A 23893-nucleotide genomic window follows, 5' to 3' on the forward strand; every position below is an offset into this window, starting at 1 on the left:
AAATATCTTATATATAAAAATGAATCGCAAAATGTGTTGGTAAGCGCATAACTCGAGAACGGCTGAACCGATTTCGATAATTCTTTTTTTATTATATTCCTTGAAGTACGAGGATGGTTTTTATGTAGAGAAAACGTAAATATGTACCAGGGGCGAAGCCGGGGCGGACCGCTAGTATAAGATATATTTTCAATGGTTGTCAAAAGTATGATACTTCTTTTTGGAAAATGCATCCTACTTTTCCTGCAAACATCTCAAACATAAAATCTTTATTACTTAGGTAAGTAGGTAACTATTTGAAATTCTTTATTAAAAATTGGGTAACTTTCTCGGAAGCTCGCAATCAAAGTACCAAACTTTTTCACGATTGCGATTTAAATCAAATTTTATGAGCTTCAAATAAAACACAGATTACATACTACTTACTTACATAATTTTTATTTGGATTATCTAGTGGAGACAATAATTTATTACAAGGTCCTCATTAAATTTGATAGTTCAGTATATAAAGTAGAACAAAACAAATACCATGGTCAACAAATATGCAGGCGTTTTATCAGGGTTCAGCTAACTGCATTCTATTACGAATTAAATCGAATGTGCGTTACGTACCTACAATTATTAATAATTAATCTATATATAACTACCTAACTACCTAACATATGAAACGTCCTTTCACATATTCTTGATACTTTCTTTTTAAGGGCATACAATTTTACACCAATATAAACTATAGGTATTATTACAATCAATAGCGCTTTTTTTATAACTTTATACAATTTTTAGTTGGTTTGGTTCTTTTAGAGCACGAGGTCATACGTTTTAAATTCCAAAAAAGAGGTAAATGGCGCTCCTCAATTGCCTTGGTAAATAATGCGTACAAAATTTTCAACTTAACACGTACAATATTTATTCCTTTTTTTACGACAAGACTCCAAAAAAGTGACAGTCGCGTACATACGCACTCATATATGCAAAGCTTTCATTTGCTCTCAAAGAAAATCTTTCGTAACATTCGTTACATAAGACACAATATCTCACATGACATTAATTAATATAATGTTCCAATAAAACAATTTAAAAATAATTGACTAGACTGTACAATAACTGAAACGCATAAAACAGCGCAATTTTTTTATTTTGCGTAGGTATGTTACAATGTTGCCGAAACATTCTCCAAACTGATGTTAAAGGTGTCCAGTGTCCTTATTCGTAATCTTAATAACATTTTCTTTAATTAAATATCAACCAAAATTTCTTAGGTACATAAAAAATGAACTTTAATCAAAGTAAAGCAAAAGGAGGCCAATCTCGAAAACTTCAAGCGATCATACGTAATATTGGTGCATATCACCTAGAGGTTGCATCGTTATCAGCATACGGGTCGCCTTGGCCCACTTCGAATCTACACTGAATCATATCTACAGCTCTTTCCATCACACACACCCACTAAATCGCCAAGGTCGATAATGTTTATTTTCATTTACCTCAAATAACAATCATTTTTACCTTAAACAATATCGCTATCTGCCCTTACCATAGCTTCCTATTTGTTTTTAGATTTTGTTCGACCTTAGACACATGAAACATAATTAACATTGAAAAGAGGCTTATATTTACCATGAATGATAAAGTTGCTATTAGCACAAGGAAATAAAGTATAGCAAAAGGTACCTAATATCGAGAAAGTAGGATGGCGCCAATACGTTGCGACTTGCGCCGTCCGCTATGTAACTTATTAAATTAAAATTAGTGTGATCTCATTCGTTTTAATACTCACTCATATTTTACGATATTTTCAAACGTAAGAGTATCGATTTGAAATTATTTAATATCAATCCATTTAACCCATAGGTACATCATAGTATAAATATTTTTGTTAATTGAAGCAATGCTTTCTCTTTGATCCATGTTAAACGTACATCGGAGTGACGATTGACACCTGAGAAATGAGAATCAATTCGGAAAGCGGTTGTTTATAAAGCTCTTATGGTGGGTCATATGTACAACTGCGCAAAAGACTGTGTAACGAAATATCGCAAAATTGCAAAATATTGAACGTCTCTTTAGTCCTGGAATTACGTAAACCGTTGAGCAAGATTGTCCAAATGTAAAAGAATTAAAGTGTACCGCTTCGTCCATCCGGCATCGGGTGAAACTGCGTTGATAATATTGCATAAGAGCTTCCACCACGAGGAGCAGCAGACCTATAGGCATCCTATCACGGACGACTGACAGTCAATCATCACTTACCTACTTACCCACTTCGATGCTCTGATACAAATTTCTGTCAACTAATGATGTGTCAATGACCACAAATATCAGTCGTTTGTGATGTTTGAATACCTAATATTGGATCAATATAGCATTATCACTACGGCGCAATCAAATCGAAAAGAGGTTTCTCGCCATTACAGTTCCTACAGCTACGCAGTAACTATGTATTTTGTAATCTGTGCTAATACTTCGAGTATTATTACTCCTTAAAAGGTTCCTGATACAGAATGAACTGATTAAAATTTAAATGGATGCGAAAGGAACAACCACTCAAACACCTATTAAAATACGTAATTAGCTAAGTGCATTTCGTATTAAAAACACATTGCAATCTAAATTTGTCAGTTAAACACTAATATGAACCAAATGTTTTTTTTGTTAATTTGCAAATTCCATATGTATGTAGAAACTGAATACTACCAGTACATTTCTCTTTTATTGATAATGCGCAAACTATTGTTTTTATTAGTGTGTTTAAGCTTATCCGAGGTACTTTGCATGAATTTGGCTGATACTTTACCGTTTATTATCTGTGTCGACATTTGATATCATTTCTTTCCTTTCCTGTATCCGAGAATATTTCAATATATTTTAGTGAGTGGACATGATAACTGTTAACAACTACAATACGATAAGAAATTTAGGGATTTTTTTATTTTTATTCGCCTGGATTTAATTATGAATAATTATGATGCCATATTAATACTATATTTAATTTTATAGTCGCAAAGGATTCACGGACCTAAAGCTATAACATAATCAAAACCACTAGTATAAATGCAAATTATGCATAATGTGTTATTCTACTTTTTCCATTACACTATTGTCTTCATAAAAAAAAATAATCTTGAAATATATTTACATATTATAATGTACTTGAAGAATGCAAATTTATTCATAATACTCTTTTGGTCCACTTTCAAAACTCGTGACCTATATCTCGCTTCCGAAGCCCATTGCACCTGGCTGCCGATGTAAAGACTACCTAATTGCATATATTGCAGTTACCGTAACATTATTACGATGGTTAATATTTCTTCGAAGTCAATTACGACACATCGATTGAGAATAAGGGCGCGTCTCTACATAATTGTGCCAAAAGATTCGGTAGTCCCGGACGGGTCAAACTTGTCGTAAGCCGTAAGGTTACTCTGTTACGGTTCCGTTATGCATGAAAAGTTGTCCATGAAATCCACTCTTTATTTTATTTCTTAACACGTCACTATGAAAGCGATGCAGTAAGAGGTGTTATGACGAATGTTGCACTTATAACAAGCATACGCAACAACAGTGCAGACAAATAAATCTGTCGCCGAGCACAACAGCATTAACACTGCAATAAACTGTACGCAATCTGCAAATATTACGCATCACTCGGCGTGCCCTAAAACAAAACAATCAATCGAAATGGCGACACTTTCGAATGACGATGACCTATAGATTTGGGGCATAAGTCATCCATTGAATAGATATGAAGGTCAGTGTCTAATCCTTCCACTGGTCCTACCACGGAGCACGGTATGGCACAATCCCCGCGAGAGCAGTGGGGTGACGCAGCGGCAGCAGTGTCACTCGCTCAGTCGTCGCGTACCCGTGAACTTGGCCTGGTCCGATCACCCTGGCCCCGAGGCCTTATCAGAGGCGCCGCCCGCGGCCTATAATAGCTGGGCCGGCGTCTCCCTTTGCCTCCAGAGTGGCCTGTGACTTCGGCAGACATGTTTCGCGCCTTGTGCCTCCTAGCTGTGCTCGCGACTGTCCGCGCCTGCAAGCCCTGTAGTGAGTGTCAATTGTCTGCCTAATTTAAAAATCGTACGAGTGTACAGTGGTCATAGTGTATGAGTTTAGCATACGTGTGACTGGGATGTGTTGTTTGTGTTTGTTTTTGTGCCGTGGGTCCGGTAAGTCAGCAGCTGAACTAGCGATCGGTGCTTATCAGTGTTGCGAATTGTTTTGGAGGCAAAAATTGGGTCGACCTACAATTATAAACGGACCGTTACTTGTTTCTTTCACGCAACTTTCTCTCGAGTTTAAATGATGGTAATTAATTATCGGCCATTTAATTAAATTGGGCATAAACTTTACAATGGTAAGTGAAATTTACAAAAAAAAATAATGGAGTAAGTATTAAATAGTCAGATGAAACGAATCAAGCAAAATTTTACTCTATTAGGTATAAAACGTCATAAATATATTAACCAAAATGCGGAGACGTGAATGCGCTACCGTCTTGCTACCGTATACGCGCCGGTTTAAATTTTAATTTCTACCAACACTCGATCGAGACATTCGGTTCCTCGTGTTATGTCATGCTCATGCATCATTTGCTAATAGTAAAGTGCTTTGGAGAGCTCTTGAGCTAAGTGCATTATGGGCCCATATTTCTGTTGAAATTTTAAATATCATGGATTTAAAGTAGGTATGTACCTACATAACAAAAAATAATTCATAATTCATAATTCTTTATTTACGTTAAACATGGTATTTTAGATGTTACATTTTTATTTATAGTAGGCACAACATGTTTAGCCGTCATTAAAAAACAGCATGCAAATTTTATAATTTTGATTTTTATATAAAACAATGGGTCCAATTAAATTATCAATGTTAATTACAAAAATAGAAAATTAGCGTGTCTCATAAACTCATAACGCATTCAAAAACTAGTAAAATTTTAACTTTCCTGTTGGAAATTAAATATTCAGCTTCTTAATAATGTTTAATTGATATATAATTAAAATTAAGTATCCGTGCGTAAATACCTATAGGTAGAGTATAGAGGAATCATCAACAAAATCTCATATCACATTTTAATACACAAAAAAATGTTATTTTTCAACATTGCGAAACAATCTCTTATTGCACATGCAATTTTTATTTTATGAATAGTAGCTTTTCGTAATTATTAAAAACTAGCGGTCCGCCCCGGCTTCGCCCGTGGTACATATTTACGTTTTCTCTACATAAAAACCATCCTCGTACTTCAAGAAATATAATAAAAAAAGAATTATCGAAATCGGTTCAGCCTTTCTCGAGTTATGCGCTTACCAACACATTTTGCGATTCATTTTTATATTAAAAATACATTTAGAGCTTTCAAAGAAAGCTTCAAGTACCTAATTGCAGCAACAATTACATATTGTTGTAATTTCCAAATACAGATAATATAATGCAAGTCGTAACTCGTAAGGAAAGATTATGTTTCTGTAATAAATGCGAAGTATTGTGCTCCCAGAGTTAGGGATCAATTTTGTCGTTTCAAATTATATAAGTACATAGCAACATTTATTTAGTACGGTAAGGTGTTGCAATATATCAAAACAACGGGAATTCTTTGGTCTTTTAGTAGGTTACATAATAATACCAAAATGACACTGAATAATTTGCGAATATTTAAGATCAATATAACTCTTAGATCAACTACTTTACTCGTACAAAAAAAATAAGAGGTCATCCCAGAACTTTTTTAATTATTCAATGTTTATTTTAAACAATCATAAGATAGCTAAAAATAATGCTTGGTAACATTTCTTAACAATAATTTTCCTAGAAATTATAGAAGAATATAAATTTTAAAATAATTGAGTAGGTATGGTGTTTGGGACGGATGCATTTTTAACGTCTTTTTAACTTTTATGAACATGACTTGATGACAGTCTAATAGGGAAGACGGAATTTTTATATGACTATCCTACTAGAATCGAATCCAAGATTTTCAAGATATTAAGCCAGAAATTAGAATTAAATAAAAAAGAATGAAATAAAATTAAATTATATATCACTTTGCAAAGCTAAATATTAGGGACTGTGAGAACCATGCCATTGCATGGGTCATATTATTATTTATTAGGTCTTATGTAGGTAAAAATATCTAGGAAACTTTAAGCTTTTACGAATATAAAACTTAATAGTTATTTATTAAGTAATATTTTTATTAATAAATATTTTTATTTTTATTAATACACGATTGTTACGTGTGGTTACGCTATGCAAGTTTCGTGCGTCGCGATATTTCAGTAGATTTCAGTTGATAAGACGCTCTTCATTTCCGTTATCAATTACTGTTAACCTAGTTTCGTGGTTATAAAACTATTTAGGATTTGCACTACATACTGTTTATTTCAAATTTGCATTTCCATAAATATTCAAGACAAAAAAAACCTTTTATAACATAAAAAAAATATTGATTAGGTATAAGTGTCTATGATAATAAGGTTCTCATAACATTCTGCTAACATTAACATAAATTGTAGTATTACATGCAAATTATCCTTTTCATATAAGTAATTCATTAAATTTATTATGATTAAGAAACCAACACTAGATGCACATTTAATTATCAATTACATTGATCGTTAATGTTGTAACTTCATGTCTAATAGTAGGTACCTTATTGGTTATATTCCCTTGCATTTAAATTAATAGCCCTTTGAGCAGACAATCTTGTAGTTGATTACAAGTTATTGCTAAGGTTTATGAATTCTAGCATAATCTTATCTTAATACTATTATAAAGGCGAAAGTTTGTATGGATGTTTGTTACTCTTTCACGTAAAAACTACTGAACCGATTACAATGAAATTTATCACACATATGGAGGGTAACTTGGATTAACACATAGGATAGGTTTTATCCCGGAAATCCCACGGGAACGGGAACTATCGGGTTTTCCTTTGAAAACGCGGGCGAAGCCGTGGGCGGAAATCTAGTTTCTATATAAAAACCTTCAACTATTTGATTTCTATACACTACGATTTATTACTTAATACAATATTAAATTATACTTATCTTATGAAATATTTATTAAAAAAATAAAATAAGGTAAGTACCTTCCTACCTTAGTATCTATTTTTAATTTAGTTCAGCCACTTCCTTATAATAAGTTAACAAAGTGATTTAATAAACTGTATAAATACATAATAACAAACGAGACTGCGATTTTTTGAGACAAAAGCGAAAGAAAGAAGCAAGGAAGCAGTTATTCCATAATAATAAACTATAGAAATATAGAGTCTCCGCTCTATAATCCATGATATATTTAAAAATAGAGTATAGACATAAATAGCTAATTTAATGTTTTGTTAGATATATAAATTAAACACGCCTGGAAGAGATCGTTGATAAGCGATAAGGTTGCCTTATGTGCTATGCATGTTTTCCATTTCTTTTAATATTATGTATTGTAATTTGTAATGGTACATAAAATTGTTAAATAAATTAAATAAATAAACACATTAAAAGTGTTTAATAAAACTTATTGTCGCCTCTATGCAACTTGTGTTTATTCTGTATTTTGTTACATGTTTTTAAAGCGTGTACAATAAAGAATTCATTCATTCATATTTTGGTGTACCTATTCAATGAATAGTTAATTAATTCATAATGTTTATAATCGCAGCTTGCGGCGTGCGTCGAGGTGCCCGCGTGGTGGGCGGAGGTGCTGTGACTCCTGGCGAGTTTCCATGGCTGGCTGCACTGATGAGAGATGGCAAGCAGATCTGTGGCGCCACAGTTGTTGCCAGGGACCATTTGATCACCGCTACACATTGTATTTTCGAGTAAGTTTAGAAAGATGTAAAATCGATATGGTTCTCTTTAAATTTGGGGACCTTTTTAAGAAATATATCTTTCTATCTATAATGATGTAGATTTAGGTAGGTATTGAATGTGAGGGTTTAACTAACATAACTATATGTTAGTCCATGCTATATGCAAAAAAACTAATGGATTATAATTTTAAATTAAAAAAATTAAATACAAAGATGTAGGTAGAGTCACATGGTTGCTCCACAATTTCATAGTATACGCATTAAAGAACTGAAATTATTTATTAACAAACTATCTAAACATTATCATATTATCTTAATAAAATAATAATTTGTATTCAACTTGATTGATAAATATCAATCGTAAATCAAAACTGAATTCGCAACGTTAGTCAGCGCTCTACTTCCTACGACGAATCTACGTCTATTATCAAATAATTCTAAGATAATGTAATAGCATTTGCCTAAATGTAGGTCAGTGTTAAAAACCGAAATCCGAGATGATATAAAAATACATACTTTATATAGTGCCATAAAAATTTGCGGTGAGGTGCAACGTTATGGCTCAGATACATTTATTAGCCATTTATTTCGTGACCTAGTGACTGGTTTACCTTTTGAAAGATTTAAAGTACAACCTTAGGCTGTAAGCCCTAAATCAAAGTAAACGGTACATAACTTGTGCTTATTCTCCGATCACATATAAATCTGTAATAATAACGACTCTAAGTAGGTTTGTTGGATTTATCGTAATTTCCAAATTATTTAGGCCAAGACCCGGTTTTAACGGAGACGAATTGATGGCTGTTAATTTCACTAGTTCGTTATTTGTAATGAAAAAAATTTACGTTAAATATTTAAGCTCAATAATTATACTGTTATATTCTGAAAGTAGGCGATGACTCTAGACCGAATTGACACACATTTTTTGAGTATTATGTTTTTATGTTAAGATTATGTATGATACCGGTACCGTATAAAAGATATAACTAATTTTTATTTGAAAATTTTTGTTTCGTTAAACGATTGAATGGCATCAAATAAGTTATCATTCATGTAATGATGGACTACGAACGAAAGTAGCATATGAGTCATCGCTGAATCGAAACTTGATTGTGTTTATTATTTTTAAATCCAATAACAGTTTATTATTTTTTATTGATGCTAAGTGCTGACTAATGTTCACAAAATGTAAACTACTTAAACTTTGCCAAACAATGGCACGTGGGGGTGGGAGACACAAATTGGTGAAAGTCGCTAATGATTTAGGAAACCAATAGGAAACGCATGACATTGTGACATGTCAACGTACTCAAGCCGTAAGGCATTCATTAAATTTGATTTCACAAAACTGACTGTGCATATTTACTCATTTTATTGACAATGCGAATTTAATTTCTATTGTTAATAGCACAAACCTTAGGCACAAACATATTAATTGTTAAAAACTATTCCGTTTCGTTTTTATTTTAGTGAATGGTGATCGTTAATATTGTAATTTTTTTAACGGTACATACTTATTTAAGTAGTATTTGGAGGACTTTAAATAACTAAAATTATCACAGTGTGAATTCAATTTAAAAAATACATTTTATTTTATGAATTACGAGTATAACTCTCCTGTCCAGAATCAAAATTCATGTTTCAAACAGAAACCGTTTGTTTCTCACCCCGTTAATTTAGAAATTCATTATCAAGATACGCTGTCCACAACAAAAACCGTTAGCAAGGGATTTTTACTATAATTATTTGGTTTATTTAATTGGTTTTTACTAAAGCCCACTGTGGTCACTGATAAGAATATAAACATTATTTTAGGTTCTTTATGAAGTGTACAGTGCACCCACATACTGGCACATTTTGTAAGCCATGAAAAATATAAATTTAACGCCTAACAACACGTTAAAGTTAAGCTTTTTATTAAATTTGATAATTAAGTGGCGCACCGCGCAAGCCTCGTTGATAAGGACCTGCGTGTATGTTTTTCGTGATAATAAACAACGTTTCCGTTTTCCTTCTGTGCTATATGAATGAGATTAATTTATTTTTGATATTATTAAATATTGTAATCTCGCAAAATGGTATATTTAAAAACCCATTTCGTCACTCTATTTGCTCGTTCTAAAATTTTACGACAACGGAATTGTGTTATAGTGTGGCCTGTGGGTATGAGGAACGTCTGCAAAGAAAAAATTTAATCCCAGGAGCTTTTCATTTAAATGAGCTTTCAATACTCCATTAAGAATTAACAATCAACAATATTTCAAGCCCTTTTTTTAAAGTGGGGAAATCTTGCATAGATACCCACGGCTTCCGGGGAAAGGGCCGTGGGTTATATCGGATTCCTACCGACCAAAACCCCACTGTATTCCGTCAAGCCGCATCAAAGACGGGGCCACGGGTATAGGTAGAATTCGTCCGTGACCCCATCAGCAGCTGCCCGTCTCCAGGCCAACACAAACTATGAGCCGGCAGCTCTGACCTCATGGGGCGGCGTGAGCGGAACACGTCTCACGCCGCCTCAATATTTCTAGCCCTGATGAAATTAAAAATTGATTTTATTATGTTCAATGTAATTAGTTACATAACATTTTCCGTAACATATGCTAAAATAAAAATACAGTTACGCAGTGGAATTGAAACATACACAAATTTAGCGGTATTCAGACACTTCAGGATCCACGAATAAGTTACATTGATAAAGATAACATTCATATTATTTCAGAACAAACTCCTTCCTTTAGCGATAAAACCAAGATTAACGCAGTTGCGCTTTGTCCGAATTTCTTTACAACAATAAAACCACTTGACATGTTATTTATCTTGCAATTACTTTGTAACGGACTTTAAAATTTTATCTTTTACGAGATCCAATTTACTCTCGTTTATAGTCCTACTGAAAACCAGGTTAAAATATATATGAATAGCAATCAAAATTCGAATCATTTAATTTTTACAGCACATTTATCATGTGTGCGTAACATTTCCCCCATTCCCGCCAATTCGATTTAACGACGCGTTCAATAAAAAGACTTTTATTACAAATTGAATTTCTACTTTAAAGCAATTGAAACAAAAGTTATGAATTATTGTAACTGTTATTACAGAAATAAAATATTGTCTTGTAAGAACTTAATTTATTTAGGGAGGATAAAGGTTGTGCATTTCGATTTTATTTAATTAAGGACGGTGACACACTTAACTAACAACATAATCTCTCTAGGGCTAATGCCATTCGTTAGCATGTCTTGCGAATTGCACAATTTGCATGCACATTTGTATGGGCCTTGTCTGTCATCTTGTTAAATTTAAAGGATGATGCACATTCAACATCTTTATTTGCATGGCTTAATTACTTTTACGCAATCTTAACTGTTCGTTTCGTTGATTGCATATCTGGTCTTTCGTGGAAAATTTACTCAGAGGAAAATTTGAAGTGTGTTAGGTATACACTTTGTGCTGAATATGAAGTAATAATTGAAGATTAGGAACTTCCGTATTCTCGTCATTTACACGGTAAAAAAAAGACATTTACTACGTTTTATTCATAAGTCATAACCATAATTGTTTACTTAAAAATTACACATTTCAATATAAATTCAAGGTCATTTGTTGCAAATCGGGTCTAGGTCAACATTGGATGCGCTCGCACCACACACCTTTCTTCGTTTCGTCATGCCGCAATCAATTGTCTCGTTCTGTTGCAACGTGTCCTGAATATATAATTGGATGTTAAGAAACGGTCTTCTCGAGTTTGCCTTGAAATTTTCAGCTATTAATACAAAATTTTATGTAAATATTTAGTAATAATTTGTTTAAAAGTCTTGCCTATTATAATAGATATCAAAATATCAATCGATGACCAAATAATTTCATCAATGTTAACTACATACCTACAATCATACATTTCTAAACGCTGTTTTTCTATTGCAGAGTCGAAGCATCTCGCCTTTCCGTGCTGGTTGGTGAATACGATGTGAACAACTCGAGATCGGACGGATTTCCGGTGTCCCAGGTGTTGCAGCACCCTGACTTCAACAGATACACGTATGACAATGACATTGCCGTCCTTCGTCTAGCTGAGCCGCTGCCTGATAGCCTTTATCGGCCCGCGTGTTTGCCTGGTGAGTTTGACGTATCTATGACCTACGTGATATGTATAGGTATTTATTTCAATAAGAGAATTTTGACTTTGAAAAATTAAATATTAATGTAGGAATAATTGCTTAAAATTTTGTGCGGGTAAAATATAGGTATAAAAAGTAAATTGTAATTAAGGGGTAATAACAACGAATAATAATTTTAGAAAACTGCCAACATAATAGTATAGGTAAGTATAGGTAATGTAAGAATTTTAATGAAATGAAAACTTCAAATTTAATATTTCTACATGATAATAGAAACTATTTTTTGTTCTAGATGAGGATGATGACTATCTAGACGGAGGAGATGCAATAGTTTCCGGTTGGGGCAGTACCATTGAAAAAGGACCGCCTTCCAACATTCCCATGAAAGTAAGCAAAAACTTTCACTTTATAAATAAATCTGTTCACATTATCTACTATATTTATACACGATGTAAGGTCAAGCTTACATAACTGTTAACAAATAAAAAAGATAATCGATTTTTTATGATATCGACGAATTTAAATAATTCCATTTTTATATTATAATAATGCCAAAAGTGAAATCTAAAGAAATATTTATAAAGCCCATTGTGCAAGGGCGGATCCAGCCTCAGTGCCAGGGGGGGGTCACATAGACGTGGGCAATTTTCAAAAGCTATATTTTGGTAATTTAATTGATACTTAGATTTAAAAAAAATTGGTCAAGTGCGCGTCGGATTCGCGATCTAAGAGTTCCGTTCAAACATTTTTATATGTTTTAATATTAAATTTATGCTTTTTCATTTTTTCCTTTATCTGTGCTATAAGACGTAAGTTTCTATTAAATAAAGATTAAATATCAAGATTCTGTGTTCACGGGAAGTACCCTGTAGGTTTTGATTCCTGGCAACACTTGCGAATGTTGATAAGCATGAAATGTATGTTTTGGAAATTTTTTCCTCCATCTGTGCTGACATTGCTTTTAACCAAATTTCAGAACTCTGTGTTCACGGGAAGTAGTACAATACCTATAGATTTTGATTCCCTAGCGATAATGTCGAAATTTGCGATAATTTACAGCATAAACGTCTGTATCTTTTGATTGCGTTGGCTTATAAGTTTGATTTTTTCACAGATTTAAGGAACCGTAGATTTGAGTATTCGGTATGAATTTCATCTCTGTCTTGACAGGACAGGCAGACAGACAAACTTGAAAAATATATATTTTTTGCAATTATTCCTGTATCTGTACTATAAGATGTTGCTTTGTACCGAATTTCAAGATTCTGAGTTTACGGAAAGTACCCTGTAGGTTTTGAGTTCTAAGGAAAAATTCATGCTTTTCACAATTAGTAAACAAAGTCGTTGTCTCTGTGCCTATGTCCCTATGTATGATTAAATCTTTAAAACTACGCAACGAATTTCGATGCAGTTTTTTTAAAGATAGAGTGATTCAAGGGGAATAGTATATAATTTATAAGGATTTAGAAAAAGCGGGCGAAGCCGTGGGTGGTAAGCTATTCTGCGTTATAAGACGTTTGATTGTACTAAATTTCATGACTCTGTGTACTCGGGAACTACCCTGTAGGTTTTGATTTCTTAGGGAGTGTCGAATTTTGCGAAAAATAGCACCCTAGTCACCCTGTCCCGTAAACACAGTCTTGAAATTGAGTAAAAAGTATCGTGTTATAGCACAGATGTAGTAATAACTGCGAAAACCCTAATTATTTAATTAAATTAAATAAAAATATACATGTATTTAATTGATGTTCACATCAGAACTCAGGTCTATAATAACTTAAATCTGTTATTTAATTCAAATTCTATCTCAACGCAATCTGAAGAAAAAGCAATTAGATCCGCATATTCTGTAATTCGCAACTATACTTGCAAGGGAATCATCAATCAAAACCTACAAGGTACTTCCCGTGAACACAGTCTTGAAATTTGGTTAAAAGCAACGACTTAAGCACTTACAAGCACAGATAAAGAAAAAAATCCTTTAAACAAAATTGTAAGATACAACATAATGAAAAAATATGTTTGCTCGGAGTCCTCGGTGCGCGAGTCCGACGCGCATTTGGCCGATTTTTAGTTGTAATTTGACTGTATTTTCTATTGTTCATTTAAAAAAAATTTTGCTATTTTATGTCTTATCCACGAACTGGGATATTTCGATATTTGAGGTTTTGTGTGAAAAGTGTAACAGCAAAAGTTGTAGAAAAAAAAAAATTACGTACAACTTTACCATTACACTTTATTCCGCAGTTATAGATTTTTTCAAAAATCGAAAAACCTGTTTTTGTCCTTAAATTACGACCACAGGTCGACCCTAATAAACTTTTTCTATAATTTTTGTTATATTCTCTTCCGTTACCGTTTGTAATTGATTTCATTGTTCTATATTACTTTTATGTCTCAAAATTCAATAAAAACATCATGTTGAACAGTATTAATTTGTTAATTTAAAAAAGTTAATATTAAATTAGTGGTCCACTTAGGTCGTGGACCTAGCCCAGGGGGGGGTCATGACCCCGTGACCCCCCCCCTGGATCCGCGCTTGCCATTGTGTCGCAATCCCATTCATTCTAAAATACTGCACGCTTTTTTTTTAACTTTCATATGATAACGGACTAATTGTTTTTCAGGCTGAAGTACAAATATGGTCACAGGAGGAATGTACAAATGCTGGTTACGGTCGCCGGAAGGTTACACCACGTATGATCTGCGCTAACGCACCGGAACGTGACTCTTGCAGCGGAGACTCCGGCGGACCGCTGATCATGGCTCAACCACATTTCACACTTGTCGGTTAGTTTAAACAGCTTATCTACTTTCACATTTATAAGCCCTTTCTTTTTATGCAAGTGTCTGTAAAGGGCAAATGCCATCCAACGATTTGTTAGGCGCGGGTCAAACACAAGCGGCGCGGGCGCGGGCGTGCCATAAGCGCACCTCTTGAATCTGTTTTGCACCACGTCCTTCTTATACATTTTGTATGAAAGAATTTTGGAAAGGCGACGAGGCGGCGCGCCGCGGGCGTACCGCAGGCGTACCGCAGGCGCGCTTCCCCCATCGCATCCAAATAGAGGTCAATTCACGGTCATACACAATCAAAAACAAATCGGGTGGTAGGAGACGGTAGCCTGTCAGTCAAAAATGTGTTCTCTCTGTGTGGAATTATATAGAGCTGCTATTACATACCCTTCTTCGTTTTATTTTTAAAGGTGAATTGAATTAATCGATGAAATGATTTACACAGGTGATGGCAGTAGGGAAAGTGAAAATGAAGAAGAGCATAATGAAAGTTCCCATGTATTTACAATGTCAGAAATAAAGATAATCCTGATTTTGATTGTGTTTTTTATTTATTTGTAATTGTAATAATATTGTGGAATGATCAGTACTGTAAATACTTTTGAACTGAGATTTTAATGATAAGATTTATATGGTTTAAATGTAAACCTGTGTTTGAAAACCATATTTTATCTATACTAATATTATAAAGAGGAAAGGTTTGTATGTATGTATGGTTTTCACGCATAAACTACTGGACCGATTTTGATGACATTTGGCACAGATAATCTTTAGACCCTGAGAAAGAACATAGGCTACCTTTTATTGCGAAATATGTACCACGGGCGAAGCCGGGGCGGACCGCTAGTACAATATAAATTTTGTGTTATTTTAACCTTCTTTTCTTCCATCATTACACCAGTACTACTTTAAAATTACTTTAAAAGTACTATAAAATTTTCCAAGTAAATTCCAACATTTCCAACAAAGATATATTTGCAATCGTGGGGTTATCCTCGCTATTTACTTACAAGGAATTATCAAAACAAAATCGTTACTTTCAAATTAATGTTAAACTCTTTTAGCACAAAAAACATAATTTTACTAAATTATGCATGAAGAAAATGCATTTAACCACTCTATATAAATATCATTTTCGGACGCCAACAGCGCGCCCAATGCGCGCCGGCAGGCGCGCCGGCAGCGCGCCCGAGGCGCGCCGGCAGCGCGCCCGAGGCGCGCCGGCAGGCGCGCCCGCGGTGCGCCCGATGCGCGCCGCGCCGCTTGTATATGTCCCGCGCCTTACATAATAACAATTGTGTGAACATTAATAAATCGGATTGAGAAATTAATAGGAAGATAGTTGAATGGAAAGTGAAGGGCTATCTACAACTCTCTCCTAAAGATAATTTTAATTGACATTGATGGAATTGAAACTAGTTTCTTGTTAACTTGTGCTAAAGACATACTTCACGAAACCCACATTATTTTTCATATATGGAAAATTACTGAAAAAAACAACTTTTAACACTCTTATGCGTAATTTCATAATTTATTAATTGTGTTTTTTACAGGTATAGTTTCCTGGGGTCGTGGATGTGCAAGACAAGGCTATCCTGGCGTTTACGCGCGGGTAGACCGCTTTATGCCGTGGCTGAAGATTGCCCTACGACACGCGTGTCTCTGCCAACCACCTTCCTTCCAATAACAAAATAATTATAACAAACATACAAAATAATTATTAAAATAAAAACATTACAAATGAATATGAGGCTAAAACAAGCCTGAGAGAGCTTTAAACCTATCATAAGAGGCGTTATTTCTAAAATGTATGTGACCTTTTCAAAGTGTACCTTTAACCGACGTAATATTGCCATGTAGACCAAAGTAATATTGCAATGGATGCTATAAAACAAGTGGTTTAAGACGTGTGAATTATATTCTAATATACTTAGTTGTAGGGTTACATCAGTATTAAGAATAATTATAATGTTATTGTTATATCTGTATGCATGCATTTAAACAGACATAATTTAATTTAAATAGTTTAACACATTTATTCATTTTCATTATTTATTTGACCTAGTTTATGTTATTATTATTTACTATTTTAGAATCGATGAAAATTAAATAGTTATGTCTGTTTTATGCACTGGTAGTTTTATAATAAACGGCTGTGACTTAGTTGTAGAAAATGTTAAGGTTAATTTAATTTATTTTTGGCGTTTATCGATAAAAATATCTAATTTAATAGCTATTATTATAGCTTTATTATTATACAATACAATACCTGTAGAAAAATTTACATTAAAATAAAGTTGTACTTAAATAATATAATGTATTGAAAAAGATTCAAATTTTATTTACTTTTCTTACCCTCTCACATTTTACTCATATTATTCTAAAATATTAATGAATACTAGTACCACTTACTAGGTTCTAATGATTTTACAATTTTCAATTAATGCTCCTTGCATTCATGTTTATAGAGTATAGATTATATTATACTAATACGGGAAATATGTTCCATAGAGGATTAAATGGTAATTTATGGGTAATTTGCATCGGAGCGTCTGTGAAGTTATTTGTTCTACATGGTTCTACGCTATATTTTTCATAAAACGCTAACGGACGATAAAGTATTATCGGACTATGACACTTTTGCTGCGTTCTTAAAATTTTTATTATATCTCAGTATTTCCTTAGGTATTTCACGGAAGCGCATTCTAATAAATTATATCCTCCTTTTTTCCTACAGAACAGTAATTTTTTCCTTATTTTTATTTAATGATTACTCGGAACCAAGAAGCTTGTATCTCGGAACGCATCAAAAAAAATAACGTTTCCCGCTCAATTTGACAGTGACATTTTAGAGTGACGTTTAGGACGCCACCGCCAGCTGATTGTTTTGTGGACTGTGTTAATTTATAAAATAATTTTGATTTTAAGGCCAAACTTGTATTAAACATCCTTATTTTTGTATCTTAAAAGGTGCATTATAATCAAAAGTGCTTATAGCATGAATTTCTCTGACAATGAAGCTGTGAGTATAAGGTTATTGGCACGTAATGTGATTCATGAATTGTGTACGCAATCACATTAAAAAACCATTGTGTTGCGTTTAAATAAGTGGTATATACAAACGTATACCGGTTAAGTACATTCATACTTCTATATTTATTTAACGTTAGTATCTCAATAATTTGTTTAGGATGATACATCGAGTGTCGAAAGTACTTCAAACACTGATAACACCTCTCGAAGTGAGACCCCCACAAATTCTCGTGTAAAGAAACGCAGACGTGGAAAGAAAAAAACAACAAAGCCTGTGAAACCTCCTTATAAGTTTAAGTAAGTGGTTGATGGTTCATTATTAAGTATTATTATATTATCCTAATAAAGTTGGAAAAATATTGGGTTGGCTTTAGTTAACTGCCGCACGAATTTGTTGGAAATATTTATATTTTTAGTTAGCTAGGTAATGTAAGATTGTAATTCCAAAATATTATCGTTAGGAAACTTGTAGTTTTTTAGTTATTATTTTTTTAAAGTTAATAATTTTTTGTGCGAAAAAAGTGCATTTATCCGTTTTGTTGTGCAAAAAAGCGGACCAAGATGTTCTATTTCACTGTACTGTGACTTTACGCTGCGGCCGGCGAGTGCCAAAAGCGATTTTAGGGCGATTCCTACTCAAACAAAAAAAAATCTACGTAGGTAGGTTAAAAAACTATTAAACTTTTATTTTTAATATCCAAATAGGTAGCGAGGAGCGAAGCGACGAGCGTGTTAGGTTTACTCTTGAACTGCCGCACGAGCCGAGCGAGCGAAGCGAGCGTGCCGCGGCAGCGGCCGGCGAGTGCCAGAAGCGACTAAAGGGCGATTCCCACTCAAACAAAAAAGACGTGTGGCACTCGGGGACTGCCGCGGCAAAGCTATTGCATAGCATGCCTTCAAGCCGCACCTCCGTGCCCGTCGGAGTGGGGAGCGTGAGGTTTTTCGTTACGCAATTTCTGGATTCGGTCCCCGCGCTCAAGGCCCGCGATAGAAGCTATGCAATAGCTTTAAAAAAATCTACGTAGGTTAAAAAACTATTAAACTTTTAGTATTCAAATAGGTAGCGAGGAGCGAAGCGACGAGCGTATTAGGTTAACATTTGAACTGCCGCACGAGCCGAGCGAGCGAAGCGAGCGTGCCGCGGCAGCGGCCGGCGAGTGCCAGAAGCGACTTTAGGGCGATTCCCACTCAAATAAAAAAAACTACGTAGGTTTTCAACTTTTCACAACTTGTTTGTATTTTATTTATGTATCGTAAAATTTTTGTTACACCAATTCCATACATTTTGAGGTTAGAATAGGAAAATTGATTTTTCTCCAAAACTATTGGTTTCCTAACTTTCCCCTTTTGGTGGGAGGGTCCCCCCCTCCTCCCCCCCATCCCCCACCCACAAAAAACCTATAATTCGTGCGGCAGTTCTCTAAAGAAACCCCAAAATATTTTCAACGAAAGCATTTGTAGCTTTAAAAATATTAGGTTTGTTATGTTAAAATGCCACAGTCCAGAAATCGAAATAGTACATTTGTAATGTGATATTGACTTGTGACAATAATTATGAAATAAAACATTGAACACAATATTCAGTTGTTTTCCAGATATATTTTTAAATCTTGCTAGATATACTTATTAACAAATTAAATTCAGTTGTAGTGCCAAAGAAGATCACGGCCAGCCTTTATTTGGCTGTCAATTTAATCATCATCTGGGAGAAGGTGAACCTCAGATATTTGCAGTTGCTGGTAGCAATAGAGTGTCAATATATGAATGCCCAGAGTCTGGAGGCTTTAAATTCCTACAGTGTTATGCTGATCCTGATGTAAGTATACATGACAAAAATTCGAAGCTTATTTATCTAAAAATCTTCTCTAAAGTCTATGCTTACATAAGTATTATAATCCTTAAAAAGTATGAACCAAGCAAAAAAATCTTCGTCTACCTGAGCAAAAACAATGAGAAGCTAGTAATATAATATGCTTATTACTACACAGGTGGACGAAACATTTTACACATGTGCCTGGTCATACGAAGAAGACACAAACCTGCCTCTTTTGGCGGTTGCTGGATCCCGCGGCATCGTGCGTATCTTCCACCCCGCTACACAAACATGCATCAAGCACTATATTGGCCACGGTCACGCGATTAACGAGGTCAAGTTCCACCCCAGAGACCCTAACCTCCTTCTATCAGCTAGCAAGGATCACGCTCTACGATTGTGGAATATCATGACCGATGTTTGTATCGCGATTTTCGGAGGTGTAGAAGGTCATAGAGATGAAGTTTTAAGTGCCGATTTTGATCTAAAAGGAGAAAGAATCATGTCCTGTGGTATGGACCATTCGTTGAAGTTGTGGAGGCTCGATAAACCGTCCATGCATGAAGCGATCAAGCAGAGTTATAATTTTAACCCGCATCGCGCGTTGCGACCTTTCAATTCGTTGAAAGAACACTTTCCTGACTTCTCTACTCGTGATATACATAGAAATTACGTAGATTGTGTGAGGTGGATGGGTGATCTCATTTTATCTAAGGTAATATTATCCTATTCTGGCATATTTATTATTTGTATGCATTTAAATCTAGTGTGATAATGTTTTCTTTTTTTAAGCATTTCAACTTATCAACAAAATCATCAAGTTTTTAAACAAACTTCTCATAAACACTATTCATCTAAAAAAATATGCACCATAATTCACTTTGAGATACTTTTAAAATGTTCTAATAAATGTGTTGATGTTTCCTGTCATTATCATGACTTACTATTGTTTTTTTTTCAGTCATGTGAGAATGCTATAATTTGCTGGAAGCCTGGGAGGCTAGAGGATACCGAATTACGTCCTGGAGACAATTCAGTGACGATAGTCCATAGATTTGATTATAAGGAGTGTGAGATTTGGTTCATTAGGTTCGCTGTTGATTATAGCCAAAGGGTGAGCCAGTTTGATATACTTATATGCATTGTTGGAAAAAAAGCAACTTCTGCCCCCCTAGACAAGTGGCTTTCTATTAGCGTAAAGTTCAATAGGATAGATTATGAATTTATGAGATTGACGTTTGATTACGACGGCGACGACGATTGCTTACGTCAATCTCATACATTCATAATCTATTCTATTGAACTTTACACTAATAGAAAGCCACTTGTCTAGGGGGGGCTGTTTTGTTCTTTCTCAAAAAACCAGTCTACATTAAATCATTGTAAACAGAACTGTTCATTTAAAAGCAATCATCAATATAAATTAATGAAACGTTAGGATGAAGACGGAAAGCAAGATTTCATTGTTATATAATACTAGCGGTCCGCCCCGGCTTCGCCCGTGGTACATAATATTTACGTTTTCTCTACATAAGAACCATCCTCGTACTTCAAGGAATATAATAAAAAAAGTATTATCGAAATCGGTTCAGCCGTTCTCGAGTAATGCGCTTACCAACACATTTTGCGATTCATTTTTATATATGTATAAGATTATGTAGTGTAAAATGTACTTGTCTAGAGTATGTTTTAGCATATTTTGGTACTAAGTGGATTTTTTTGTGAAATAAAACGTCAAGTTACAAAATCAACAATTTATTTATATCCACATACATAGCTATAAACATTTTATTGCAATTCCAGGTGATAGCGTTAGGCAACCAGTGCGGCAAGACGATGGTGTGGGAGCTTGGCAGCGTGGCGGGCGGCTCGCGCGTGTCGCAGCTCGTGCACCCGCGCTGCGTGGCCGCCGTGCGGCAGGTGCGTGACCGTGATACGTGTGGGGACGTGGTGGGGACGTGTTGACACGTGTGGGGACGTGTTGACACGTTTGGGGACGCGTTGTCACGTGTGGGGACGTATTGGCGCGTGTGGGGACGTGTTGGCACGTGTGGGGGTCGCATGACACGTATAAAGTTTGCCTCACACGTCTAGCGGGTTGATTGACACGTGTGGCGTGGTGACTCGTGTAGTTTTTGCGTAATACGTGTAGGGCACGCGAGACACATGTGGGTGGTTGCAAGACGTTTGTGGGTTATGGGTTACTCTTATGTGTGCTTCGTAAAATAGAAGTCGTACACACACGGCGGTATTTCTATTTAATATAGGTATCCAACAATTATTCTACTGTTTCAAATTTATTTTTAAAACTATTTTGATTTTATTAAACTAGATAGCGCTGCGATTATAAGAATAATTTTATATTTTGCAGGTGACATTATCAAGGAACGGCAAAGTTCTTTTGACTTGCTGCGACGACGGGACCATTTGGAGGTGGGATCGAGTCAACAACACAAACTAACTACTTAGCAACTAAAGTTTTAGTGTTAGGAAGATGTAAAAAACAATTTACTGTACTTGAAAAAGAATTTCCTCATAATATAAATGATCATCATTATTTTATATGTGCGTAGCACATGTAAATTTCAGTAATATAAGTTCTACAATGATTTGTTTATTTCTATTTTTTCTCAAATTAAAATTGTGATAAAGTAAACTACTGCCAGCTCGGTGCTTAGGTTTCTTGTGTGAAAATGCTAGTACAAAAAGACATTAGTCATAATTTTGTACAAATTAGTTCGCTAGTATTTGTAATGACCTGTAATAGTTACATTTATGTAAAACAAATAATTTTAAGATCACGAATAAAGACTGGTTTTAGTCTAATAATCAAGCTGGTTTTATTTTATTTGACATACCTTAAACCTTATACAGTTATACTAAACGGAGATACTATATAGCGTTTTAATTGCTTAAGAATATAATGACGACTTAGCTAGCTTTAGCTCCTCAATCCTAGAAGCTAAGTGAGGGTACTCTTACTTTGGTCCTTCGTGTCGGATCTAAGTATAGTCAGTTCATACTCAATTGGGAAAGTCCGCAGAAATAAAAGACGAATTTACAAAAGTCTCATTTATTGACCAACGAATTACGTCTACGTATTAACAAATGAATCACAGGGGCCAAGGTGTTATCTCGAATCCTACTCGCTGTTACTCTAAATACGTGTTGTTTGTTCGTTTATTCGATTTGAGATATACGATTGTTTTCAGTGTCGTGCGATTATAGTATCTAAAATACCTTGATAAAGAGTAGGACAGGAAGGTGTGATAATAACTAGCTTCTAACAAAATCCTTAGATAAATGATCATGATAGAATAATCATTCGATTCATACAAACATTGCCTTGAACCATGATCATATATCTCAAACCAGATAGCAATACACGATCTATATCTAAACATCGATAAACATTTATCAACTACATGAGACAATAACTACTAAACTCGACGATGCAGTCATAAAAATTGGTAGATATATCGCGATACAAGTGTTATACCCAGAGCTATTGTTTTGAGCGAACTTGATTTCTTGCATGTTCTGTGTACAAAACGCAGATAATAAATAATAACAATTTATCTACCACTTTTTAAATATCATAGACTAATCTACACTTAAATGACGCCATAATTGAATTTAGTCCATTCCAATTAAATTCAGTCTTTAAAAATTCTCTAATTAAACGAGCAACTATTATCAACATAACCAATGTATAAATAAAATACAAAATTCGATTTTATTATTCATCATTAAATACATCGTTTTATATAATTATATTTTTAAAAAATCACCAAGTTCTAATAATAATAATCAGTTCTAACTTGTTATAAGAGAATCACTATAAAATTTAAGATTGTGTGAGAGTGAAATTTAGAAGTCACATAAGTATAAAAGTGTAAGAAATATACTGCATGGACAAGAGTTTTGTTAGAGGGCTTTACTATCGTGTACTCAATCATCAAATAAAACAAAGCCTAATAAGCTAGGCTAGTTAACGTTAGCAAAGCCTCTAACAAAAACTGGTAACAAATATAGCATCAGTTCATCTAGCTAATAGAGGAGGAATGATAGTATAAGTTAGCTGGAATTTCATTATCCATTAAATGCGAGATACATAGATAGCATAATAGATAAAGACATCACAATCTACAGTACTATACAACGAAAACATAATTATCATAACGCTTAAAATTATCGGGTAGTTTGAAAAACTGCCCTTTTATACTCCTCATAGAGTAGGTACATGTACAATATTCTCCTCAATGTGCCAATTCCTAAAACATACCGGCCTAGAGCTATTCTAAA

The 23893-nt window shown here is 34.3% G+C and overlaps 2 protein-coding genes across 2 annotated transcripts; both read left to right on the top strand.

Moving 5' to 3' along the window:
• The first annotated feature begins 3865 nt into the window (after positions 1–3865).
• LOC149488596 (trypsin-1-like) lies at positions 3866–17039 on the top strand. The gene is made up of 6 exons (XM_089695176.1): positions 3866–4053; positions 7672–7831; positions 11753–11943; positions 12239–12333; positions 14574–14736; positions 16296–17039. Exons 1-6 carry the CDS (start codon positions 3993–3995, stop codon positions 16427–16429), a joined length of 804 nt encoding a protein of 267 aa, XP_089551302.1. The 5' UTR covers positions 3866–3992; the 3' UTR covers positions 16430–17039.
• Positions 17040–17606: 567 nt separating this feature from the next.
• Positions 17607–22423, top strand: LOC149488597 (polycomb protein EED-like). The gene is made up of 7 exons (XM_089695737.1): positions 17607–17764; positions 17933–18072; positions 19420–19591; positions 19764–20303; positions 20550–20702; positions 21392–21508; positions 21960–22423. The coding sequence occupies exons 1-7, from the start codon at positions 17741–17743 to the stop codon at positions 22047–22049; spliced, it is 1236 nt and encodes a 411-aa protein (XP_089551863.1). The 5' UTR covers positions 17607–17740; the 3' UTR covers positions 22050–22423.
• Positions 22424–23893: the final 1470 nt, after the last annotated feature.

This window comes from Colias philodice, chromosome 5 (genome assembly GCF_061535455.1).
Source record: "Colias philodice isolate Cphi_HAF_F1 chromosome 5, ilColPhil1 Martin Lab GWU primary, whole genome shotgun sequence".
Classification (NCBI taxonomy): Eukaryota; Metazoa; Arthropoda; class Insecta; order Lepidoptera; family Pieridae; genus Colias; species Colias philodice.

Excerpts from the sequence above, each read along its gene's own strand:
- LOC149488596 (XM_089695176.1), top strand. The coding sequence starts at position 3,993 with ATGTTTCGCGCCTTGTGCCTCCTAGCTGTGCTCGCGACTGTCCGCGCC. Across the intron at positions 12,334-14,573 it reads CTTCCAACATTCCCATGAAA|GCTGAAGTACAAATATGGTC; the intron begins GTAAGCAAAAAC and ends ATTGTTTTTCAG. Across the intron at positions 14,737-16,295 it reads ACCACATTTCACACTTGTCG|GTATAGTTTCCTGGGGTCGT; the intron begins GTTAGTTTAAAC and ends TGTTTTTTACAG.
- LOC149488597 (XM_089695737.1), top strand. The coding sequence starts at position 17,741 with ATGAATTTCTCTGACAATGAAGCT. Across the intron at positions 17,765-17,932 it reads ATTTCTCTGACAATGAAGCT|GATGATACATCGAGTGTCGA; the intron begins GTGAGTATAAGG and ends TAATTTGTTTAG. Across the intron at positions 21,509-21,959 it reads GCGTGGCCGCCGTGCGGCAG|GTGACATTATCAAGGAACGG; the intron begins GTGCGTGACCGT and ends TATATTTTGCAG.